Genomic DNA, 19,962 nt, shown 5'->3' on the forward strand with positions numbered 1-19,962 from the left:
TGCAGGCTGTGGAAACAAGAGCAGTCCTAGAAGTTTTTAAGTAAGGCACATCTATCTGCAAACACAGAACTTACAAACTGCCACATTTGTAAAATACTGAAATTTTTTTAAACACAGTATTAAATCAGACTGTGTATAAAGAAACCCGTTTAAAAGGCTGGAACACACATTTCTGCTTCTTTAGTTTCCTTAATTGTATTTTGACATTCTGCCAGAAGATGCTGCACTTCAAGCTTCATGTAAACACAGCTCTATTTGCAAGCTTCTGCCTCTTTTTTTTTTGACAAGTCTAGTTAAAAAAAAAAAAAACAAAAACAAAAACACTAGAAGGCCATTGGAAATAAACTTATTTTCTACATTAAAGAAATACCTGTATAGATAAAATTAAACCCCAGAAAGGCAGAAAAGCATCTGTAACGACGTCCAGAAATGATCTTTGCTTGCATAAACCTGTAGGCAGTTTTCAGGTTGTTTCGATTATTTTTCCATTTTGTTACTTCCTTTCTTTTCCTTTTGGAAATCATTCATAATGTTGTGTCATCATCTTCTCCAAAACCTCCCACCAGCAGTGAGTGCTTATCTGGTTCGTTAAGAACTATGCTGTTCACTGACCGCTTATCAGAAAAGAGAGAATTTATGGAGGCTCTGCTGTAATTGATGATTCGATCCATTAAACTCAGCTTACGAGTGCCTGTCCCAGTGTCATCAATTCCAATATGGACACTGATTTCTGACGGGCTCTTCTGCTTCATTTGGCCACGGGCTCGGAGCTCCAGTTTCTCAGAACTTGGCTTCTGGTACCTAAAGAAAGGAAGAAACAGAAGAAGGTCAGCATGTCTTAGGTTGAAGTAACAGACACCAAAATATGGAAAGAAGCTAGCTTGTAAGTGCTATTATTATGCACACACACATTTATAATACCATTTACTAAACAGCGATAACAGTTCCAGATTTTGCAAAGCTATATAACAAGAAGTTAATTTATTGCTTTTTGGCCAGGATGCAGAATGGGTAAGGCAGATATGTACCACTCAGTACTGAACTGCTTTAGTGGAGCTGAGCATCTGCAAAACGTGTATCAGCAAAGCGTATCTACTGAGAGCAGATTGCTCCCTGAAACCCTACATGTTAACTGAACTGCAAAGAACACCATTCCTACTCCAGTGCTCCCAACTGCGAAGCAAGAACAAATTGTTCATTCACAAATGCAGCTTAGTTTATGTATCAACAATTCACCGTGCTGCTGCACTGTGTACAGCTGAACTGCTTTGGGAGACTCATTTCTCAGAAATCAGCACGTGCTGAGGTTTCTCCAAAATATACAAAGGGCACTAAGGAATTTTACATTGTGAACGCTTCTGATTTTTACAGTTCTCTTCATGACAGAAATTACATTTTTAAACACTACTGTCTGAAACATTTTTGGTCTGATTACTCTTCTCCAGTAAAGAGAAAACCCACCACAGATGTGCAAAAGTTGTTCTTCAAGTTTCACATGTCATAATCCCACATTCATTTTCAATCACTTAGAGAAAAAGGTCTGAGCTTCAAATCTAAACTACAAATAACAACATTGCTCGTACTCACATCTTTAGCAGCAAAGAAGAAAGCACAACAGAAACAGAGGAGGCAGCCATTGCTGCAGATCCCATCCAAGGCTGCAAAACCAGACCAATAGGCAAGAACACACCTAGAAAAAGAAAATGATGATTTCCGGGCAGGAACATGGCATTCTTCAAGTACAAATCCACTGTCTTCTGTAAAAACCCAAACTCCACTAAACCATCTAATTTTAGTTCCATTTCAATTATATTTATGAATATACTTTCAGCACAGCGTTAAATGACAAATGCTTAATGTAAATGTTTATATTCTAGCTCAGGCAGAACCCATAAGCGAATGCGTCTGAATACGTCGTTTATATAGTATGATATACAGAAGTAGGCACGCCTTGCCAGCCTTCAGTAAAATGTTTGTTCACAAGATCGGGCTCACTCAATGAACAGTTTATTGTAAAGTGGGTTTATGTGCCAGGTGCATCTATAATAGCTGTAATATCAGAGAAGACAGTGCACAAATACGTCACTGCACACTGCAGGCACAGAACTCTGCACTTAATGTGTCAGAAACCAAGAAAATGGATTCTATTCCGTACAGAAATAAATTGCTGTCATCTAATGACTGAGCACAATTTTATTATCACAGGGAAACATTCGCATACCAGCAGCTATGGGAACTCCAACAAGATTATAAATTAGCGCAAAGACAAAGTTGATCCGGATCCTTTTGACAGTCTTCCTTGACAAATCAATACTTGCTACCACATCCATCAAGTCATCCTGGAAGTTAACATTTATTGGGAATGTCAGAGATAAAAAGCATACACGTGCACCACCACCACATTCCTATTTTAAAGCTAACTGCCACGTACCGGATGTTAACAGGCTACACGTGCTGAACTTTCTGTAGGCTGATCTATTCTGTCTGCATAGAGCTCATACAATGAGCACCAATTTTATTCCAGACATCCCCACAACCCAAATGAACATACACAGCACTATCTATGCGGTACAGCTCTATATGTTTACCTCTCTGTCAAGGTATTGTTGATATGTGGGAAGAAGCGACTATAACATTGGAGATATTCCCATATGTTCCTTAAGTATAACTCACTACTGCCAAAAGTCACCTCACTTTTTAGTTCCTTGGCCACTCCCAAGCTCTAACCGCCCCCAGATTTGTAGCAGAAAATAAGGAAAGATTTCTTCATAGGACAAGTACGCTACTAAACATCAAGACAAAGACAATACCTAATTGTAATTGTTTATGAAGGTGCTACACCAATGCAATTGAAATTATCACACACACCTCTTTCTTACCTTAATGAGAACCACGTCAGCTGCCTCAATGGCTACATCAGTGCCCGTGCCAATAGCAATTCCCACATTAGCCATAGCGAGTGCTGGGGAGTCATTGATACCATCTCCAACCATGGCCACCCGTTTTCCTTCATCCTGTAATTGTTTCACTTTGGCCACTTTATGAGAGGGAAGAACCTCTGCAAACACTTTAGAGATGCCAACCTATGGGGAAAGGTAGAGAGAGAGAACACCAGAATAGCTTTCTCACTAGCTATCGCATTATTAGAGGTGGTAGCTTGTACTATAGAGGCCGAATGTCATGCTCATGAGCCAAAGACCAAACCCATCTGATATGAAAATAAGTCTCATTTCAAAGCTAACATTACTCCCATTCAAAAAGGATTCTTCAGTCCCCCTTCTTATTCACTATACATTACCATTTTTCACCACACATCATTTCTATGCTAGCCACATGCAGTAGCAGCATGACAATATCTGTTCCGCAAGTGGAATGTAGCAAGCTTCAAACCACAACACAGACCTCACTGCATACCTGAGAGGCAATGGATCTTGCTGTTTTGCTGTTGTCACCAGTCATTAGAACAACTTCTAAACCCATATTCTTCAATGTGTAGACTGCCAGCTCAGCTTCTGGTTTTACAGTATCAGCAATAGCTATCAAGCCACACAGCACTCCTTAAAAACACAAAGGAGTTTGTAGTAAGTTAGGTTTTTTGGTGGGTTTGTGATGGGAGAAGGGAAGTAATGTTTTCTTTAGTAAGATCACTTGCAGAAACACTGCTATTGACCACGAAAGGTGAAATGTGAACAGCTATCAGGGCAGCAGTGTTAAAGGCCACAGAGTACAGGCTGTCCAACAGGAGAATTGTTTTTTTCTTCCTTTCTTCTACTTTGCTCTCCTTCAGGTCTTACCTTAAGTTCACACCTCCTATTCAACTGAGAAAGGCAGGAAGAGGTTTTCTCATATGAAAATGTTTCAAAACTTAGCTAATCATGTCTTTTCATCCCATTAGTCTACTTCAGGTGTAACTGTTAAGGCATTACTACTTATCAGTTTCTATTTAACTGCTGACTAATCAACCTCTGAACGAAGGATACGGCAATGAACTTACCATCAACAGCTATGAGAACTGCTGTGCGACCTCTCCTCTCATGTTCAATCATGGCTTTGTCAACATCATTTTTAACAAGAAGGCCATTTCTGTTCATCCATTCCCGGTTACCAATGAGAACAGAGTATTTTTGAGAAGTAACTGCAGCTGAAAGAAAAACTCTTGCCATCATACAGATGATTAGGAAGCTTCCTGCCAGCTAAAATCCTACTCATGGTCTCTCAGTATGCACTGAAATATTAGTGAAGAATTTAAATACTATTGAAAGAGACAAATTTTCCCCTTCAAATCCATCTTTTCAGGTGCTCATGACAAGAACACTGCTAACATTTCATCAGCAATAGGTAATTACTACTTTGATGGGCTGAGAATCACAGGTCATGGGGCAGTAAAGGAAAGTCTCTTTCTCAGTGCTTTTAATTTATTGTTCTAATACAGTTGAAAGATCTAACAATGAGCTGCTCTTGATTGAAAAACAGATGTGCAAATAAGCATGATTTTGGTTAGCAAACAGTAACTTGGGATGAAACTAGTAAGTAAAGAAGAGAGAGCTAAGAGACAATTCCCCATGATTTTCCAACTCCATAGTTAATAACTTCAGTTGCACTTACACCAACAGAATGTTTTTATCCAAATATCCTGAGTGATGTGTGACCATGAAATAAAGAAATGGCCAACTCTATTTCATAGGCGACTTGATGCAAGCCCAGTTTTCCAGGGCAGAAAGAAAAGGATCTCATTCTTAAGGATCCTGACTAAGATCCAAAACCAAAGGCATCTTGCAATATATTTAATCTATGAACAGGAGTCAGCTTACTTGGTAAGTCAGCATCAATAATCAGAGCAGGTTGCACCAATTCCTCCTCGTGTTCCTCAACTTTTACAAGTGTCACATTTCTCATATTGTTTTCTTCAACCATTTTATTTTTCCTGTAGAGCAATGGTTCTATATTGGTGACTTTACAGCTAATGCCGCAGCCTGGAACTACCTGAAAATCTGTACATGTCCCAAGGGTTTCTGAACCCAGTTCCTTAAAAAAAGCAGAAAAAAGCAAAGAAATTTAAATATATAGAAGCATGCAACATTTACAAAATTCACAAGTTAAAGTATAATCTAAGCAGGAGAGCAGAGAAACATTCAATCTATCATCCAAATGTAAATGGGAGTATCCACTGAATCCAGAATACGATCAAGGGATTTACAATGGCCTCACAATTTTCAATATTCCATTTGAATACACCCATTGTTTCCTAAATGACTCAAGACCATTTGTACTTCTCAATTCATGCAGGAGAGGTTTATCTGTAATACAAACAATTTTGCCTACACCATTTACCTTTTTGCAGTATTTTGTTATTGCTGCTCCGAGAGGATGTTCACTGTTACTCTCTGCAGTTCCCACAATTGCCAGCATTTTACTATGTGGCAGTCGATTACTCTCTACTAGGTATTTCACACGCATCACTTCTGGAGTGCCATGGGTAATCGTACCCGTTTTGTCAAATACAACCACATTTACCTGCAGCAAAACAGGAAGACATCATTCAATGACAAAAGCTTCCATGCACAGCTAGCTTGGAAAACCTCATTTTTAATCCAACTTTCTAATTTGCTGTTTACAATGATGTAGAACTCTGCTCAGGCAGGAACTGGCAAAATGCTACTGCTACCAGCCTTCAGAGCTTGCGTACAACAAACCCACGTTTCTTACCTTATGTGCCATCTCCAACGGCTCTCCTCCTTTGATCAGTATGCCATTCTGAGCTCCTACTCCAGTACCAACCATCACAGCTGTTGGGGTTGCTAACCCCAGGGAACAGGGGCATGCAATACACAAGACTGTGATAGAGGCTTGGAATGCAAAGCGGATTATCACTTCAGCTGCAGAAATGCTCTTATTGTACCCCTAGTGACAGAAATTCGTTTTATTTACAAAAGAAATTCAGCAATGAAAACAATGCATTTAACTACACACCACCCTTGATGTAAAAAGAAAAAAGAAGTAGAAATTGCAAACATGCAAGATGAAGTATCAAAACTGAAAGCACAGGGAAAATTATGCCACAGCTAAGATTAATTACAAAATTCATTATTAGTATCCAAACTTCATTACATACAGCCTATACTCCTGACTTGTTTTATTGATGACATTTTCTTAAATATGGGACCACACTCTACGACAGCTCTTCTGAACTTCAATAAAACATACCTCATCAAGAATTTATGCCACAGCAAAGGCACAAAGATCGTTCTCCTGCAACTAATACACCCTGACTGGAAATCTAGTCCACAGAAAAAAACGAGAGCTAAACAACCCCAAGGTACAAATCAGGATTCTCAACCTCCTCTGCCATTCACATGGAATATGAATCCCACTGATTTCAAAGGTGAATTTACACACAGCTATGCTAAGAAAACTAGAGGAAGAATGGGAGCCTATGATGCAAAGGATTTTTTGCCCCCCACACAGAAGGAAACACTAAACCTTGAAGCTTCCCAATTTAATTTTTCTGTTCAGTTTTTTTTTTTTTTTTTAAATAACTTCTAAGAGTTGATTAATTACTGAACATTCGGTATGGGAAAACGTCAGAGCGAAGTCACAGTACAAAATAAAGTAGACGGATAGAAATAATTTCATGCATTTCCACCCAATAACCTGCAAGGATAATCTAAAAATGGGACTACTGCAGCCTAATAAATTTGTAGGCTTATTATATGTGAAATATTTCAGAAGTCATTGAAGGAGACTGACTTACCAGAAAATATTTTTCTACTATTTCGAAATCCACAAATCCAATTATAATCCAGGCAAAGAGGGTAACCACAGAGACAACCACAATAAAAGGAACAAAGTAGCCACTAATTTTGTCTGCAAATTGTTGTATAGGAGCCTAGGAAAAAGAAAAAAACAAGTGTCAGCTCCATCAACACCATATTTACTGTCTTCTATGCCTTCAGACACAAACATAATCATAAACAAAATATCAGCATATTTGGCAAACCATGCTTTGTAACTACATATTTACTCTGTAAAATGATGAGATTTCAAACAGTGGATCATATCAAAGTTCCCATTCAGTTTAAAAAACAACCAAAACCAAAATTCACGGTCCAGCTGCAATTCAAATCTAAACAACCTTAGCCATTTTGCAAACAATTTGGTGTGCTGATGCCCAACTACAACAAAACCCAAATGCTTAGGTTGATGCTACTCTACCTTTGAGGTCTGGGCCTCCTCCACAAGTTTAACAATCTGTGAAAGAGTTGTGTCAGCTCCAACATGGGTTGCTGAAATCAGCAGCGATCCGTTCTGATTAATGGAACCAGCAATAACTGTGCTGCCAGGCTTCTTAGTCACGGGCATCGCTTCACCTAAGGAAAGGTCAACAACAGATAACTGATGGAGCTTTTGCAGCAATGTGATTTCTGGTAATAACTACTGACTCTTATATTGAGAAAAAAAGTTAAACTTTTCATCTTCAGATTCATTTAAAAGAAAACAAAAACATGTTTATATTTGCAAACAAAATAAATGCTCACCTGTGATAAGAGATTCATCTACCATAGAGTGTCCTTCAATAACACGACCATCCACTGGGAATTTGCCTCCTGGCACCACTTTGACAACATCACCCCGCTGAACCAGTTCAACATCAACTTGCTCCTCACTGGAGAGTTTTCAAACAAGCCATTGTTAACTGAAGCCACCCAGGCAAAAGCACATAAAGCATAATTCCACCAGTTACCACTGTGAGCTTAACAAAGGCTGTTTTACAGAGCACTAAGCCTATCATGTTAGTTTACCTTCCAGCTGAGTAAATCCACTTATTTCCTTATTAGCAAAAATTAGTAAGATTCCAATAAAACAAACTGCAGCGATGCTTACTTTTCTGCATTTTAACATTTTCAAATACAAATCTACCAGCAAATCTGAAGTTATTTTCTTCATAGTTCTACAGAATTATAACATTTGTCTGTGAATTTAATAAATTATCAACAAAAATGGAACAATAGAAAATGCAAGTGACAAAGATACCTTAAGAGAACGTTATCGGGGCCCAAGGTAACAATAGTTGCTTCAGTAGCTTGTAATGAAATTAGTCTTGCCAGTGCTTCTGAGGTTTTACCCTAGAATAATAATTTTCATATTTTTCTGACTATGGTATTGCAAAAAAATTGTGGGGTAAACAACAACTTCATATGCTGCAATTTACTGTTAAGAAAATAAGTTCTGAAAATGGATTTGTATTACTTCATATTTTTACTAGTTCAGTTATTGAAGACTATTTCATAACAAAAAAGGTTAAAAAATATACAAGGCTTTTGCGTTTTTTAAGTATGCACCACTCTGAAATTATACTCAGTGTCCTATAGCTTGTAGATATGCTGCTTTCCATTCAATGATGTCAAGAACAAACGTTTACTACGTACTGTAGGCAGCACAAAACTTCAGCCTTCTACCATCACTACTGAGAACTGTCTGAAATACAACTGCCATGCTATGCTCTTTTTGCCCATCACAAGTACTTTTATGTCCCTTACCTTTGCAACGTGCTCTAGCCACCGGCCCAACGAGATGAATGCCAGCAGCATGGGAGGTGTGTCAAAGAAAGTCACAGGGTTTACTTTTGCTTTCTCAGCCATTGCAACTAGAAGAATTACAAATGAGTAGACGAACGCAATGGAGGTTGCCAGAACAATGAGCACATCCATGTTTGCAGTTCTGTGCTTCAGTGCTTTGTATGCCTGTATATAGAAGTGCCAGCCTCCAAATATCTGTAACAGTAATGGCACCTGTTATATTCTGTACACACATTCGTAACACACAGCAGCAGTATTTTGCTGAGAAGCAATTTTTTTGGTTTTTTTTGGTCATTTATCTTCTCCATCACTTATTGAACAAAGTCCCGTCTCTGCTCAAGAGCTACATCTTAGATCTTCCCTTCAGTATTCCCGGATCACCTCATCTCCATGCAGTTCTACCAGCTCCTTCCCATGCCCTCTGGCTACAGCTAGACAAGCTGCCCAGATGCTGTCAGACTGCATAGCACCCACACACTGATCGACCTGTCCTTAACAGTCCCCAGCACTGTTTATGTTAGCAGCAGTGGTGGCACCACAGAAGTATTTTCCTCTAGAGTAAGAACAGTCACTCGTCAAATTTAATTTCCCAATGTTTTTCATCTCGAATGTCTAACCCCAACAAACTTGGAGTTGTCTTACCATATTGCCACTTACCTGTACAGGGACACAGAGTAAGAATGACAGAAAATTCATAACAGACAGTCCTGGCAGGAGCTGGTGTTCCAAGAACATAGAGGAGTGAATGGCCTCCATTTCCTCACTACTCATGTTGAGATGTCTGTGAGCATCTGAGAGTTGACTGTCCACAACCATCATGTAAATCATCATCGCCATGACAGGAATACAGAAAACCAGACTCACAAAAAAAGACCTTCTCCACCTTAGGTTTAAAAATAAACACATTTGTTTTGCTGTCAAGTGCTGAATAACATTTTAGCTAGCAAGTCCTTACAGACTAACAAAATTTCATAAACTTTACTAAAAGAGAAAATAGACCAAAAAAGCAAAGATGTTTATATATAATCTAAATATATTCAGGAATACTTACTGCCTTATTTCCTGTCTGTGATCTAGATGACTAGCAGATCTATCTTTTTTCACTAAAGCAGTTGTGAAATCTAAATCCTAAGGAGAAATAAATAAATAAATAAATAAATGAGAACAGTGAAATTTTCAAGACTGACTGCACTCTTAGTAACTTATGCACATATTACTGATAGCACCAGCCTGCACAACAAATCAAATGATTTGTTTCATTAACTTGTTTCATTCATTTGTTGGTTTTAGACGACTGCTTTTATCTCTGCACAGGTCAACTCAAAAAGTCATAGCCTGATGTAGAAATCAACTTTTCTAAAACATTAAAATGCAAGTCTGAAACGTGACTTTCAAAAAATGATTATTCCTGAAGTACAGAAAATGAGGGACAATGTCAAGTAATTTATTTAATCTCTTTTCTGCTACAGTGTTTTACTCTCCTGCAAAACTACAGGTTAACTTCAAATAGCCTGGCTTCCCCAGTCTCTCTCTTTAATGGAGCATTGCTTCTGAGCTGTGAGAACGCTTACATTACCTGCAGAAATCTGCACTGAGAGCAAGACAGTGGTGGAGCAGAATTTTTTCCCTTTGATAGCTTTCCCCTCTGTTGTGGAGTATGAAACTATTCAAAAGACACCAGTTATTTTATCAGACGTGGTGCCTTCACAAAACTAACCTTTATCACTTGTATAATATCTCGAGGACCTATGATCTCAGGATCATATTTAATATGTGCTTTGTTGGTTGCAAGAGCTACTGAGCAGTATAAAACACCATTAGTCTTCATGAGGGTGGATTCTATTTTGTGCACACAAGCAGCAGATGTCATTCCTCTGACCTGTAAAATAAAGGTTTCCTTTAGTCAAAGCAAAAAGTTAATGCATCTTTAGGAAACAGAAAAAGAAAACGTGCTTATAACAACCCTGACCTACTTGTTGCTTATGTCTGAGGTCTGAAGCAACAACACTGGAGGATCACTTATGAAGGATGAGAGCACTACAGAGGAAGACTTAGTTATTAAGCTCTGCTGAACCTCTGCTGCCTCTTCATGCTCAGAGCTGGGACCTCTGTGCTAGACTCAGCTACAAAATAATAAATAGACAAATCCTGCAACGTACAGAATAACTCCACCCAAAATACAGGGGTTTCTCTTTGACTTCAGCATAGTAGTTTGAGCCAACATAGTCTGAAGGACAACCTTAAAATCAATACACAGTTTGTGATACGTACCTAATGCACTCCTATGGTTTGAATTTTATTTTATTATTATTTTTTTTTACATTAAGCTCTATTATATTTTTCAAACACTAAGAAGCAAATGATTACACAATCATGTTCAATAGATAAAAATAAAGACAAGGGTAGTTGTTTTTAATTACTAGCTTACAACAAGATCCAGAATTCCATCTCCTTCACCACTGCTTTCCATCACGGTCGCTCCAAATCCCAGTTCCCGTATGAGCTCTGCAATAGCTGAAGGGTGTATGACAGCAGGATTGTACCTCACTTCTGCCTTTCCTGCCATTAGGGCAACAAGTACTGAATGTATTCCTAGAAAAGAGGGATGTGAAAATAGTTGGCATTTAAGACAGGCCTCTGTGTTTATGATAATGTAACAGCACAACAGCAATCCAATGAAGTTGAGAAATCTACCACATTTCAGGTACATACAAATGAAAACAAGCATTTCTGCAAGATACATCACCAGTGCAACAAAAGCTTGGGAGTGCAGATGTGAACGATGAAAGTACTACTGCAACTGGAAAACACGCAGCTCGCGCTTACCGTTTAATTACAAACAATCATTTACTCTGTATGAAAAGATGACCCACTTATGAAAAAACCTTCTAAAATATACTTCAGCCTATTCTTCTGATTTAATTATAGCATTTCAAAATTCCCTTTGCTCAAAAGAGAATTTGAATGAATGTGCTTTGGAAAGTGTAAATCTAACAACGTGCAATCCTACTGTACTAAGTTAAAAGGAAAGTACAGAAAGCTTTTAGGATGGAAAAACAATATTCCAGGTTCACTTGGAATATATCCATCTTCATTATGATAATTAAGTACGGTCTATAATAATGACTCCTCATTATACTTATGCAACTATATGTTCCTGCAAATTTACACTCTGACAGAAAGACAGACATCGTTGTCTTGACTTGCAAAGCTAAAATTAGCTTACCTCTCTTTAATACTGCCATACTAATAATACTAATAATGCCATACTAATAATACTTCCATGCTAATACTGCCGTTCTCTAATAGTTCCATTTGCGATACAGACATAAATGGTCTGGTTTTTAGCTTGCAGATCTGGGCAAGTCACACCAATAGAAGAGATGTGTTTCAGTTTCAAGAGGATTCATATTTGATGTCTATACATTCTCTTTAGAGTAACCCAGCTCCTGCTTTTGCAAGGGCAGTCTCCAGCCAGCATGCCAGCACAGAACCAAGAATTACATTCTCTTCTCATCCTATGAGCCAACTGCAAGTAGACTGCGTTCTCTCTTAAGAAATTTGTTTCAACAGTACTTCTTTTGACAAACCACCAATTACAAACAGTACAAAAACTAAATGTGTTCTCTAAAAGAAATGCTTAGAAGTGTAACAGATCATACTGACCATCTTCTCTTCTCAAATTTCTCTCAATGTTGGCTACACATGAAGCACATGTCATTCCCGTGACTTGGACGTAGCACTTTGACAAGCTCTTGGACTCCTGTTTAGCAACAAAGCCCTGTAACATTTTGGAGGTAGGCACAGCAGATTCTGGCTGCTCTTTGGGTGTGGGCTGAGTTATTCCCACAGGCGGTCCTGTCTTTTCTGAAAAAGAGATTGAAATTTGTGTCATTACATACAGAAGATGAAATTACCTACGACCTGGTACTACGTAAGGCATTACTACATGCACATTTTCAGGCAAAAAAAGTCCATCTTGCATCAACAATAGAGCAACTCTAAACCTTGCCAGGGGCAGAAAGTGATCAAACTTAGCCTAAGTTTAGAGTGTCATGTTAAAAATATAGCATTGATTTGTACACTTGAAGTGGTACCAACCAAAAACAGGCAGTTTTTTTTCCCCCATCCTCATGCCAGAAAATTAAAATTTGACTGTTTTATGAACGAGGAATCTGCAATGCCAGTATCAGTTGCTTTGATGGAGTTGGTAATTGATGCATTGTTTTATGAGGCTACAGAAATACTGCTGGCTAAAAAAATTATAAAAAAAGATTCCACAGATCATGGAAACATGCAAAATCTTCTAGATTATTTTATCACATATTTTCGCAATACTTGAGCCATAAAAAACCCCCAGTCTTGATTAATCTCTTCTATTAAGAAAGTCATAGCCATATCTAACTGTCTGTTCCAAGCAACATTTCTCAGTCCAATGAAGTGTGAAGAAATTGTCTTCAGGCCCATTCCTAACGTAGGATAGTGAACAGCAGTCAACATTCAGGCACTCATGGTATCGTATTTGCTGTGCGACTTCATGACAGCTGCTTGTTTAAAATCCTGTATTCACAAAGTACAGAATTTATAAGAACAAAAGAACCTAAAACCGAGTTTATTTAGCATTTTAACAGGTAAAGGAAGTAGTGCCTAAGTAGTGCAGAAGTTTAACTAAAATTTGGTCATGAAGTTTGTGGCCCAGTGAAGGGAATCTGTAGGTCAGGTTGTTGGTTGCACTTGATGATCACAAAGATTTTTTCCAATTCAGATGGTGTTCAGACCACTGAAACTTTGCCTGTCTCGTTAAAATTTTTCACTTGCTTTTCCTCATTGTATTCACCCATCTTGTGGTACATCCTTTATCCTCTTTTGATAGGTTGCAAGCTAGACATCTGCTTTGCAACCTTAGCTTTATATGTAATTTTATTGACTTTACCGGAGGCACAAGGTTCATACACATTTTGTACAGAAATTCAGTGTTTTTGGCTTTAGAGAATGGCTCTCAAACCACAGACAGCTGCTTCTCATATCAATTCAGATGCTATATTTATGCAGGAGCAATATAAAAGGAATTAAATGTGAGTACGTGGCTTTATTACTTTGGTTACTGCCATAAAATATCTCACTTGCTCTATTCCTTAAAACTTACTGAATAAGAAAAATGAAGCTTCATTGATCCCTCAAGAAGTCTCTTCCCATTAATACTCACCTGGATTATCTCTGTAAACCTTCTGGATTTTGCTACCTAGCTATCTGTTCCCACTGTGCAATTACTTTTAGCATACCAGATACAATGGCAAGCTACATTTTAATTTCTTCACTGATATCCACACTCTTCAGGTTTTTGTCACTCTCAGTCATGCCAAAGTCAGGTTACAGCCCTTTGGTTACTCCTCACAAATTTTTCTCTAATAATTTGCTACTAAAGAAACTAGCCCAGTAATCTACTATTCTTAGCAGCTTGCAAAGGCCCTTTTACCCTCCACGTTCATTTCATGAATATCAGGCAGCAGCAAATTGGGACACCATTTGAATATCAATATTCCTATTTATATTTCCAGATATCTCAATCATTTCTTATCCAGTTCAGAATCTTCAAGGAAGTGTTACATGTACACTTAACTCATTCACTAACAATGAAGACATAAAGTTTCTCTCCACGCGCAGGAAGTACAACATGCTAACTGCTATTTTCATCTTCAGTGGTATCAAATCCCAAACATAAACACAGAATGGCCTGGGTTGGAAGGGACCTCAAGGATCATGAATCTCCAATCCCCCTGCCACAGGCAGGGCCACCAACCTCCCCATTTAATACCAGCCCAGGCTGCCCAGGGCCCCATCCAACCTGGCCTTGAACACCTCCAGGGACAGGGCATCCACAGCCTCTCTGGGCAGCTGTTCCAGCACCTCACCACTCTCATAGTAAAGAACTTCCCCCTGACATCCAACCTAAATCTCCCCTCTCTCAACCTAAAAACATTTCCCCTTGTCCAGCTCTTATTTACCTTTTCAAAGATTTGATTCCCCTCCTGTCTGTAGGCTACTTTTAGAAGTTTAATATGTCATTACCTGGCAAAGAAGCATCAAACCCCATATTTTCTATAGAGCATCGCAAATCTTCTGGGCATGTCTGCAGAGGGTCATATTCTATAATTCCATTACTGTTTGCCAGAGAGACATTAATAGATTTTACACCAGCCTTTTGGGAAATGACTCCCTCAATAGACTGCACACAAGAATTGCAAGTCATTCCCTCGATGTTTATCACAACGACTTGAGTAAGGGGCTGGCCAGCATCCTTCACAGACTTCAGTGGAGACGCCAGTGCAGGGAAAAGTGCTACATTTTCATATTTGTCAAGGAGGCTGACTTTAAATGTCTGTGGGGACACTGCCTCTATGGCACTTCTCAGTACATCTGTGGTAATTAAGTTTGGGTTGTATTTTACAATAGCAGATTTATTCTCTAATGAAACAACTATATTTGTTACTGATGGGAGCGTTGATATGGTGCTTTGAATATTGAGGACACATGAATTGCAGTGCATGCCATCGATTCTGAAGACAGCAGTCTTTGTATCATTCACATTTCTTGTGTTTTCTTTCAGTGGTGCTGTGTCAGAAGTTTTGGTCTGAGTATTCTTCAACCTTTCCAGGTCAACAGCGTTGAGTTTAAGAGGTCTAGGCTGCTTTTTGAAAGATGCTGTGAAACCTGCAGCTTCGATTTGGCATTTGATCTCTTCTGCTGTAATTAGATGAGGCTGATACACAACAACAGCTTCCTGATTGTCCAAGGACACTGAAAATTAAACAATAAAAAGGAGTGTGCATTACTGCCCTAAGCATAACAAGCATTTTTCTGTAAGAGCAATAGATGTCATCAAGGGTTACAAAAAATGCTTCAAATGTTCAGAAATTTAACTGGAATGGAAAGAAGATTTAAGTGGCCCAGTACATTTCAATGTTTCAAAGTGATTTAGTTCAGTCATTAATTGTCTGGACAATGCCACAATTCCTGCATTTTCTTTTTTCTTTTCAGTTTTTGCTCTTGTCCCAGGATGCTCACAAATGACATCACTATTTCTTAACAGATACATTCTTTTATCCAGGGCCTGCTACATTACATTCATGTTAAAGCTATTTACACAGATAATTTCCTTTTGGATACAATTGTGAGACAATATTAATTTTAATTGGAAAGAAGATATAAACTAATATTAACTGCAACACAGAAAAGACATCTGGTATTGAAGGATTCTATGACTGAAAATAAATGTCAAGAACTCTACTACTACTCCAGTTTCCCTATCAAAACAAACCACTGAATGCTATCATTCACTTAACAGAAATATCCTCACCATAGTTTGGTTCCCCTTTCACTTCTAGTCCAAATTAAACATGCAACTAAGCATCTTGTACCACAATAGGTAACTGTTGTATAGAACTAATCTACAACCAAGGTATCTCCAGAATGCCATCAGAAGACAGTATCTATTTTTACAAAAAAAAAAAAATCTATCAGAAAGGCTTTACCTTTAATCCGTTGAATTCCTTGCAATTTGCCAATCTTCCCTTCAATAGTGCTAGTGCAGGAATGGCAGGTCATCCCGTCCACTTTCAGGCGCAACAAAACACTACTTGCAGGAGACCAGCTGGGATCTTCACATGTTCCTGGAGTTACTTCTGGTGGTGAAATACTTAAGCCCACTCCTGGGACCATTTGGACAATCTGCTTGCCATTTACAACTGAAGAAAGGAAAGTCACCACTGCAGATTTTTGATCAGAAGACACCTTAACATCCAGGATACCTTTGTTCTTCAGCAGTGCACTACGAAGCTCTTTAGATGTCAGAGCTGATTGAGTAGGAATAGTAAGAAAAATTGTGTCAGGTAAAACAGGTTGTGGGTTTGAACCAGCTGATGAAGCATCAAACCCCATGTCATATATTGCTTCCTGCAGCGTTGCTGGAGTGTGCAGTTTTGAGTCATAAATAATGACGGCATTCTTATCTTCTAGAGATACCTTGCAAAGAGAAAAATAACAAAAACCAACTTAGCAAGTTGTAATATTAAGAAATAAGAACTAATAACCTGCACAGGATTATGAATAGCTATTATTTGCAGATGTTAGTGATACTTGTCCAGTATCATTTTATCCATCACTACCCACTCTGAACCATGAAGCCATACCAATGGCCATCACACAATAACTTCTGCCCATGTAACAACACGGCTAGACAAAGAAGATTGTTTCTTCTCCTTGCCAATTTCAGAATCCTTTAAGAATCTGCCAGGCCACGTTTTCTTAAGACATCCAGGCAACATCAATACATTCTATAGTAAAAGAAACAAAACTTGCAGAGTCAAACTCTAACTGCTCAGTGCAATTCAACTGAAAGCAAATGAGCCCATAGAAAAAAGAAATTCTTAACTGTTTGCACAATTTTGCAGTTAGTAGTATTATAAGAGTAATTACAAGGATAGAAGAAAAAGCTCTTTGAAAAATCCAAAATATTTAAGTAGCAGTGAAAGGAGTCCAATAATTCTTGGCATTTTAAGCACAGATTATTACTCTGCTTTGTGGAATAAACTGCAGGCTTCAGAGAGCAAAACTCAGTTTTGAAATTAGATACGTGGATACGTGGCCAACACCAAAGCAGCTGTTTTTTTTTTTTTTTTTTTTTTTTTTAATCTCTGTACATTTTGGTGATCCAGAAACTTTCTGATTTAGTATTAACCTTTCACAGTCAATGGTACAAACATCCACAATTTAATTTGCTCCAAACTGATGATACATCAAATACAATTATTGCAGGTTCCAAAAGGAAAAGCCTCCTGCCAGAGGCCTAACACAGTCATTAAATTTTTATCTTTTCTCTGGGCAAAGCAACAACCTAAAGGCCACAGACATAATTAAATCACACCAGATAAATGATTTTAAGAACAGCCTGTCTTCATTTTTGTCCAAATTATGAGCCTTAGCAGCATTAGGAATATGGACATTTATTGGTTTCATTGCAGTTGGAGGCAAAATTACCTAAATGCAGCCCTGCTTGCCTGTATGAGCAATCCAGTATTCACCTCTCTGCCTCACCTAGTTCATAATCGCTCAACATAAACATCACTTTTTGTTTCTCAGAGAATTCTTAGAAATTCTAAAAGCAAATCACGTTTCTGTAAGCATACATGAACTCCTACTTCACACAGAAGTAAACTGTACTAACTGGCATTTTATTTGCCGCTGTACAGATCATTTGCACTGAATGGTGAACCATGAGAAACCTTCTGAAATAAGCTAGTGGCAACAGCTGATGCCCCCAGATACAGAGTGCCAAACATGGCTAAGGAAAGCGTTCATCTCTGACATACCCACTAAAATGGAAACAAATTTGACACAACCAAGAAAATACTATTTGCTCTAGAGTAAACATCAACTACTACAGAATGTTACTGCAAGATTTCACTATCTAGTAATTAAACTTTGCAATTTCATGCACCTGTAATTGTAAGGACTGCTCCTTCTTGCACAAACTAGCTGTAGGATCAAAAGTTATCTCCTCTGCACCAAGAAAGCATCACAAGTAGAGGTTAACATCAAGGCAGTTCAAGGAAGTCTGGATAAGGGCAAACCAAGTAGCTCCATCAATTGCTCAGGACTATAATTGTGCTGTTATTTCTTTTAATGGACAGCACAAAAGAATGTGAACATCTAACTTGTTTTAGTAAGCTTCTCATTATTTCACAATACTGAATTAAGCACTGAAATTCACACTACTGAACTGAGGCAGAATCTTACTTGAGGAGCAACAGATGACAACTCGGCTCCCTGCACAACTCAGCACTGTGCAGTCCAGTAAGCATTAGCTTTTCTCTTGCTTACACCAGATAAGAACAAAACTTTCTAACAAAAGGTAGTGTTACTTACTTTGATGTTATGGATGCCATTCATCTTCCCAACATGCTGTTCAATGGCCTGAACGCAGGAGTGGCACGTCATTCCCTCCACACCAATAACTATGGATCTCGCCTCCATTGTCAAACTCTACTCAGGTCTTCTCATCTCTGTTGGTCAAAAAGAATTATGATTTTTTTCTTAAATTAAAAAAAACAAAACCAAAAACAATCTGCTGCAATTTAGCAGATGATGTACCTGGCCACGTAACTCTAGTAGATTTCAAAATCTGATCAAAATATGATGTTGGGCAAGACTTAACAGGAAGGAGGCATTTAGCTACTTGGTCCTATGAATTTTCAGATAGACAAATTGATTGATTTGTATTATAGTCACGATCATTTAATCACATGCAAGAAAGCTGTGACTCACTGGTGTGAGATTAAATTACTTGGAAAAGAAAGCACTTGAAAAACCAGATTAATAGAGGACAGCATATAAAGCACAGGGACAGGGGACAATTGTCTCTTTTGCTATATTAGCAAGAGGAAGTAATGCTGGAATTAGTCCTAGGGAATAAAACAAGCTTTTTCCACATCTCATTCAGAAATATTTAATTTCTACTCCTCTCAAATAATCATTGCTTTTGCTTGTCAGCACAAGACCAGGAAAAAAAGCCAAAACAAAAAAACAAATTAAAAAAACTTCCACTAAACCTGAATGAAACTTGTCTATAGAGATAATATCAATTGCAAAAGAATTCATTTGTGCAACACACAGATTAAGTAACAGAGGACAAGATTTTTTTAAACCTCTGTAAATTCACATTTTTTTCCACTATATTTTCACATACAGCTAATGAGCAGGATGAGAATCGGTCAAACCAGCTGCATTGAAAGCATCAACAACTTCAGATGACTAACCCAACAGCTGAAGTCACACACGTGCTTAGATGGCTATTACCCTGGGGACTTGTCTTTGAAACCAGATTACAGTAAGAACAGCATTTAACAAAATTAATTTGTTCTCTCCTTGGTAGCATTTCACAACTGCGTCTGAATGTTCCTGGTTTTGCTTTGAGACACTCTGAAGCCACATGTGGAATACTGGAAGGTTTCACTGTAGAACCGGGTTTACCTCACCTGCATAGAATCTCCAAGTGCTGAAGCTCAGCCAACAGGTGAGGACAGTGCAAACCTTTGAATTATAGTAAGATTTCCAATGGATTAAATAAATATTTAATTCAAATGCATTCTATGAGAAGAGCCAGGAACACATTGCATACTTGTTGACCAGATACTAGCACGTGCAAATTTAACTACAATTACTAGGTCAAAACATACAAAATAAACATGCAAACATCATAAACGATAGTCTGAGAAGCTGATTTTAAGGATTTCCCTAGTGCATTCCCTGAAACCCACAAATGACCAGCTAAGTGATCTGAACTGTAGTGTCAGCCTTTGTATTCCAGGAGGCAATAACAGTTTTGTTG

General features: G+C 38.2%; 1 protein-coding gene across 1 annotated transcript; it reads right to left on the reverse strand.

Annotated features, from left to right (window-relative positions):
* Positions 1–524: 524 nt before the first annotated feature.
* On the reverse strand, positions 525–18,608 carry ATP7A (ATPase copper transporting alpha; the record flags this gene model as incomplete). Its single annotated transcript, XM_079541909.1, has 22 exons — positions 525–801; positions 1,588–1,690; positions 2,222–2,339; positions 2,880–3,083; positions 3,415–3,557; positions 3,995–4,141; positions 4,812–5,025; positions 5,332–5,514; positions 5,707–5,901; positions 6,752–6,886; positions 7,213–7,367; positions 7,536–7,663; positions 8,032–8,123; positions 8,538–8,771; positions 9,234–9,459; positions 9,628–9,704; positions 10,294–10,455; positions 11,005–11,168; positions 12,243–12,443; positions 14,646–15,374; positions 16,109–16,598; positions 18,501–18,608. The coding sequence occupies 22 exons, from the start codon at positions 18,606–18,608 to the stop codon at positions 525–527; spliced, it is 4,485 nt and encodes a 1,494-aa protein (XP_079398035.1).
* Positions 18,609–19,962: the final 1,354 nt, after the last annotated feature.

The sequence above is a fragment of the Tetrao urogallus genome (assembly GCF_951394365.1).
Source record: "Tetrao urogallus genome assembly, chromosome: 13".
Taxonomy (NCBI): Eukaryota; Metazoa; Chordata; class Aves; order Galliformes; family Phasianidae; genus Tetrao; species Tetrao urogallus.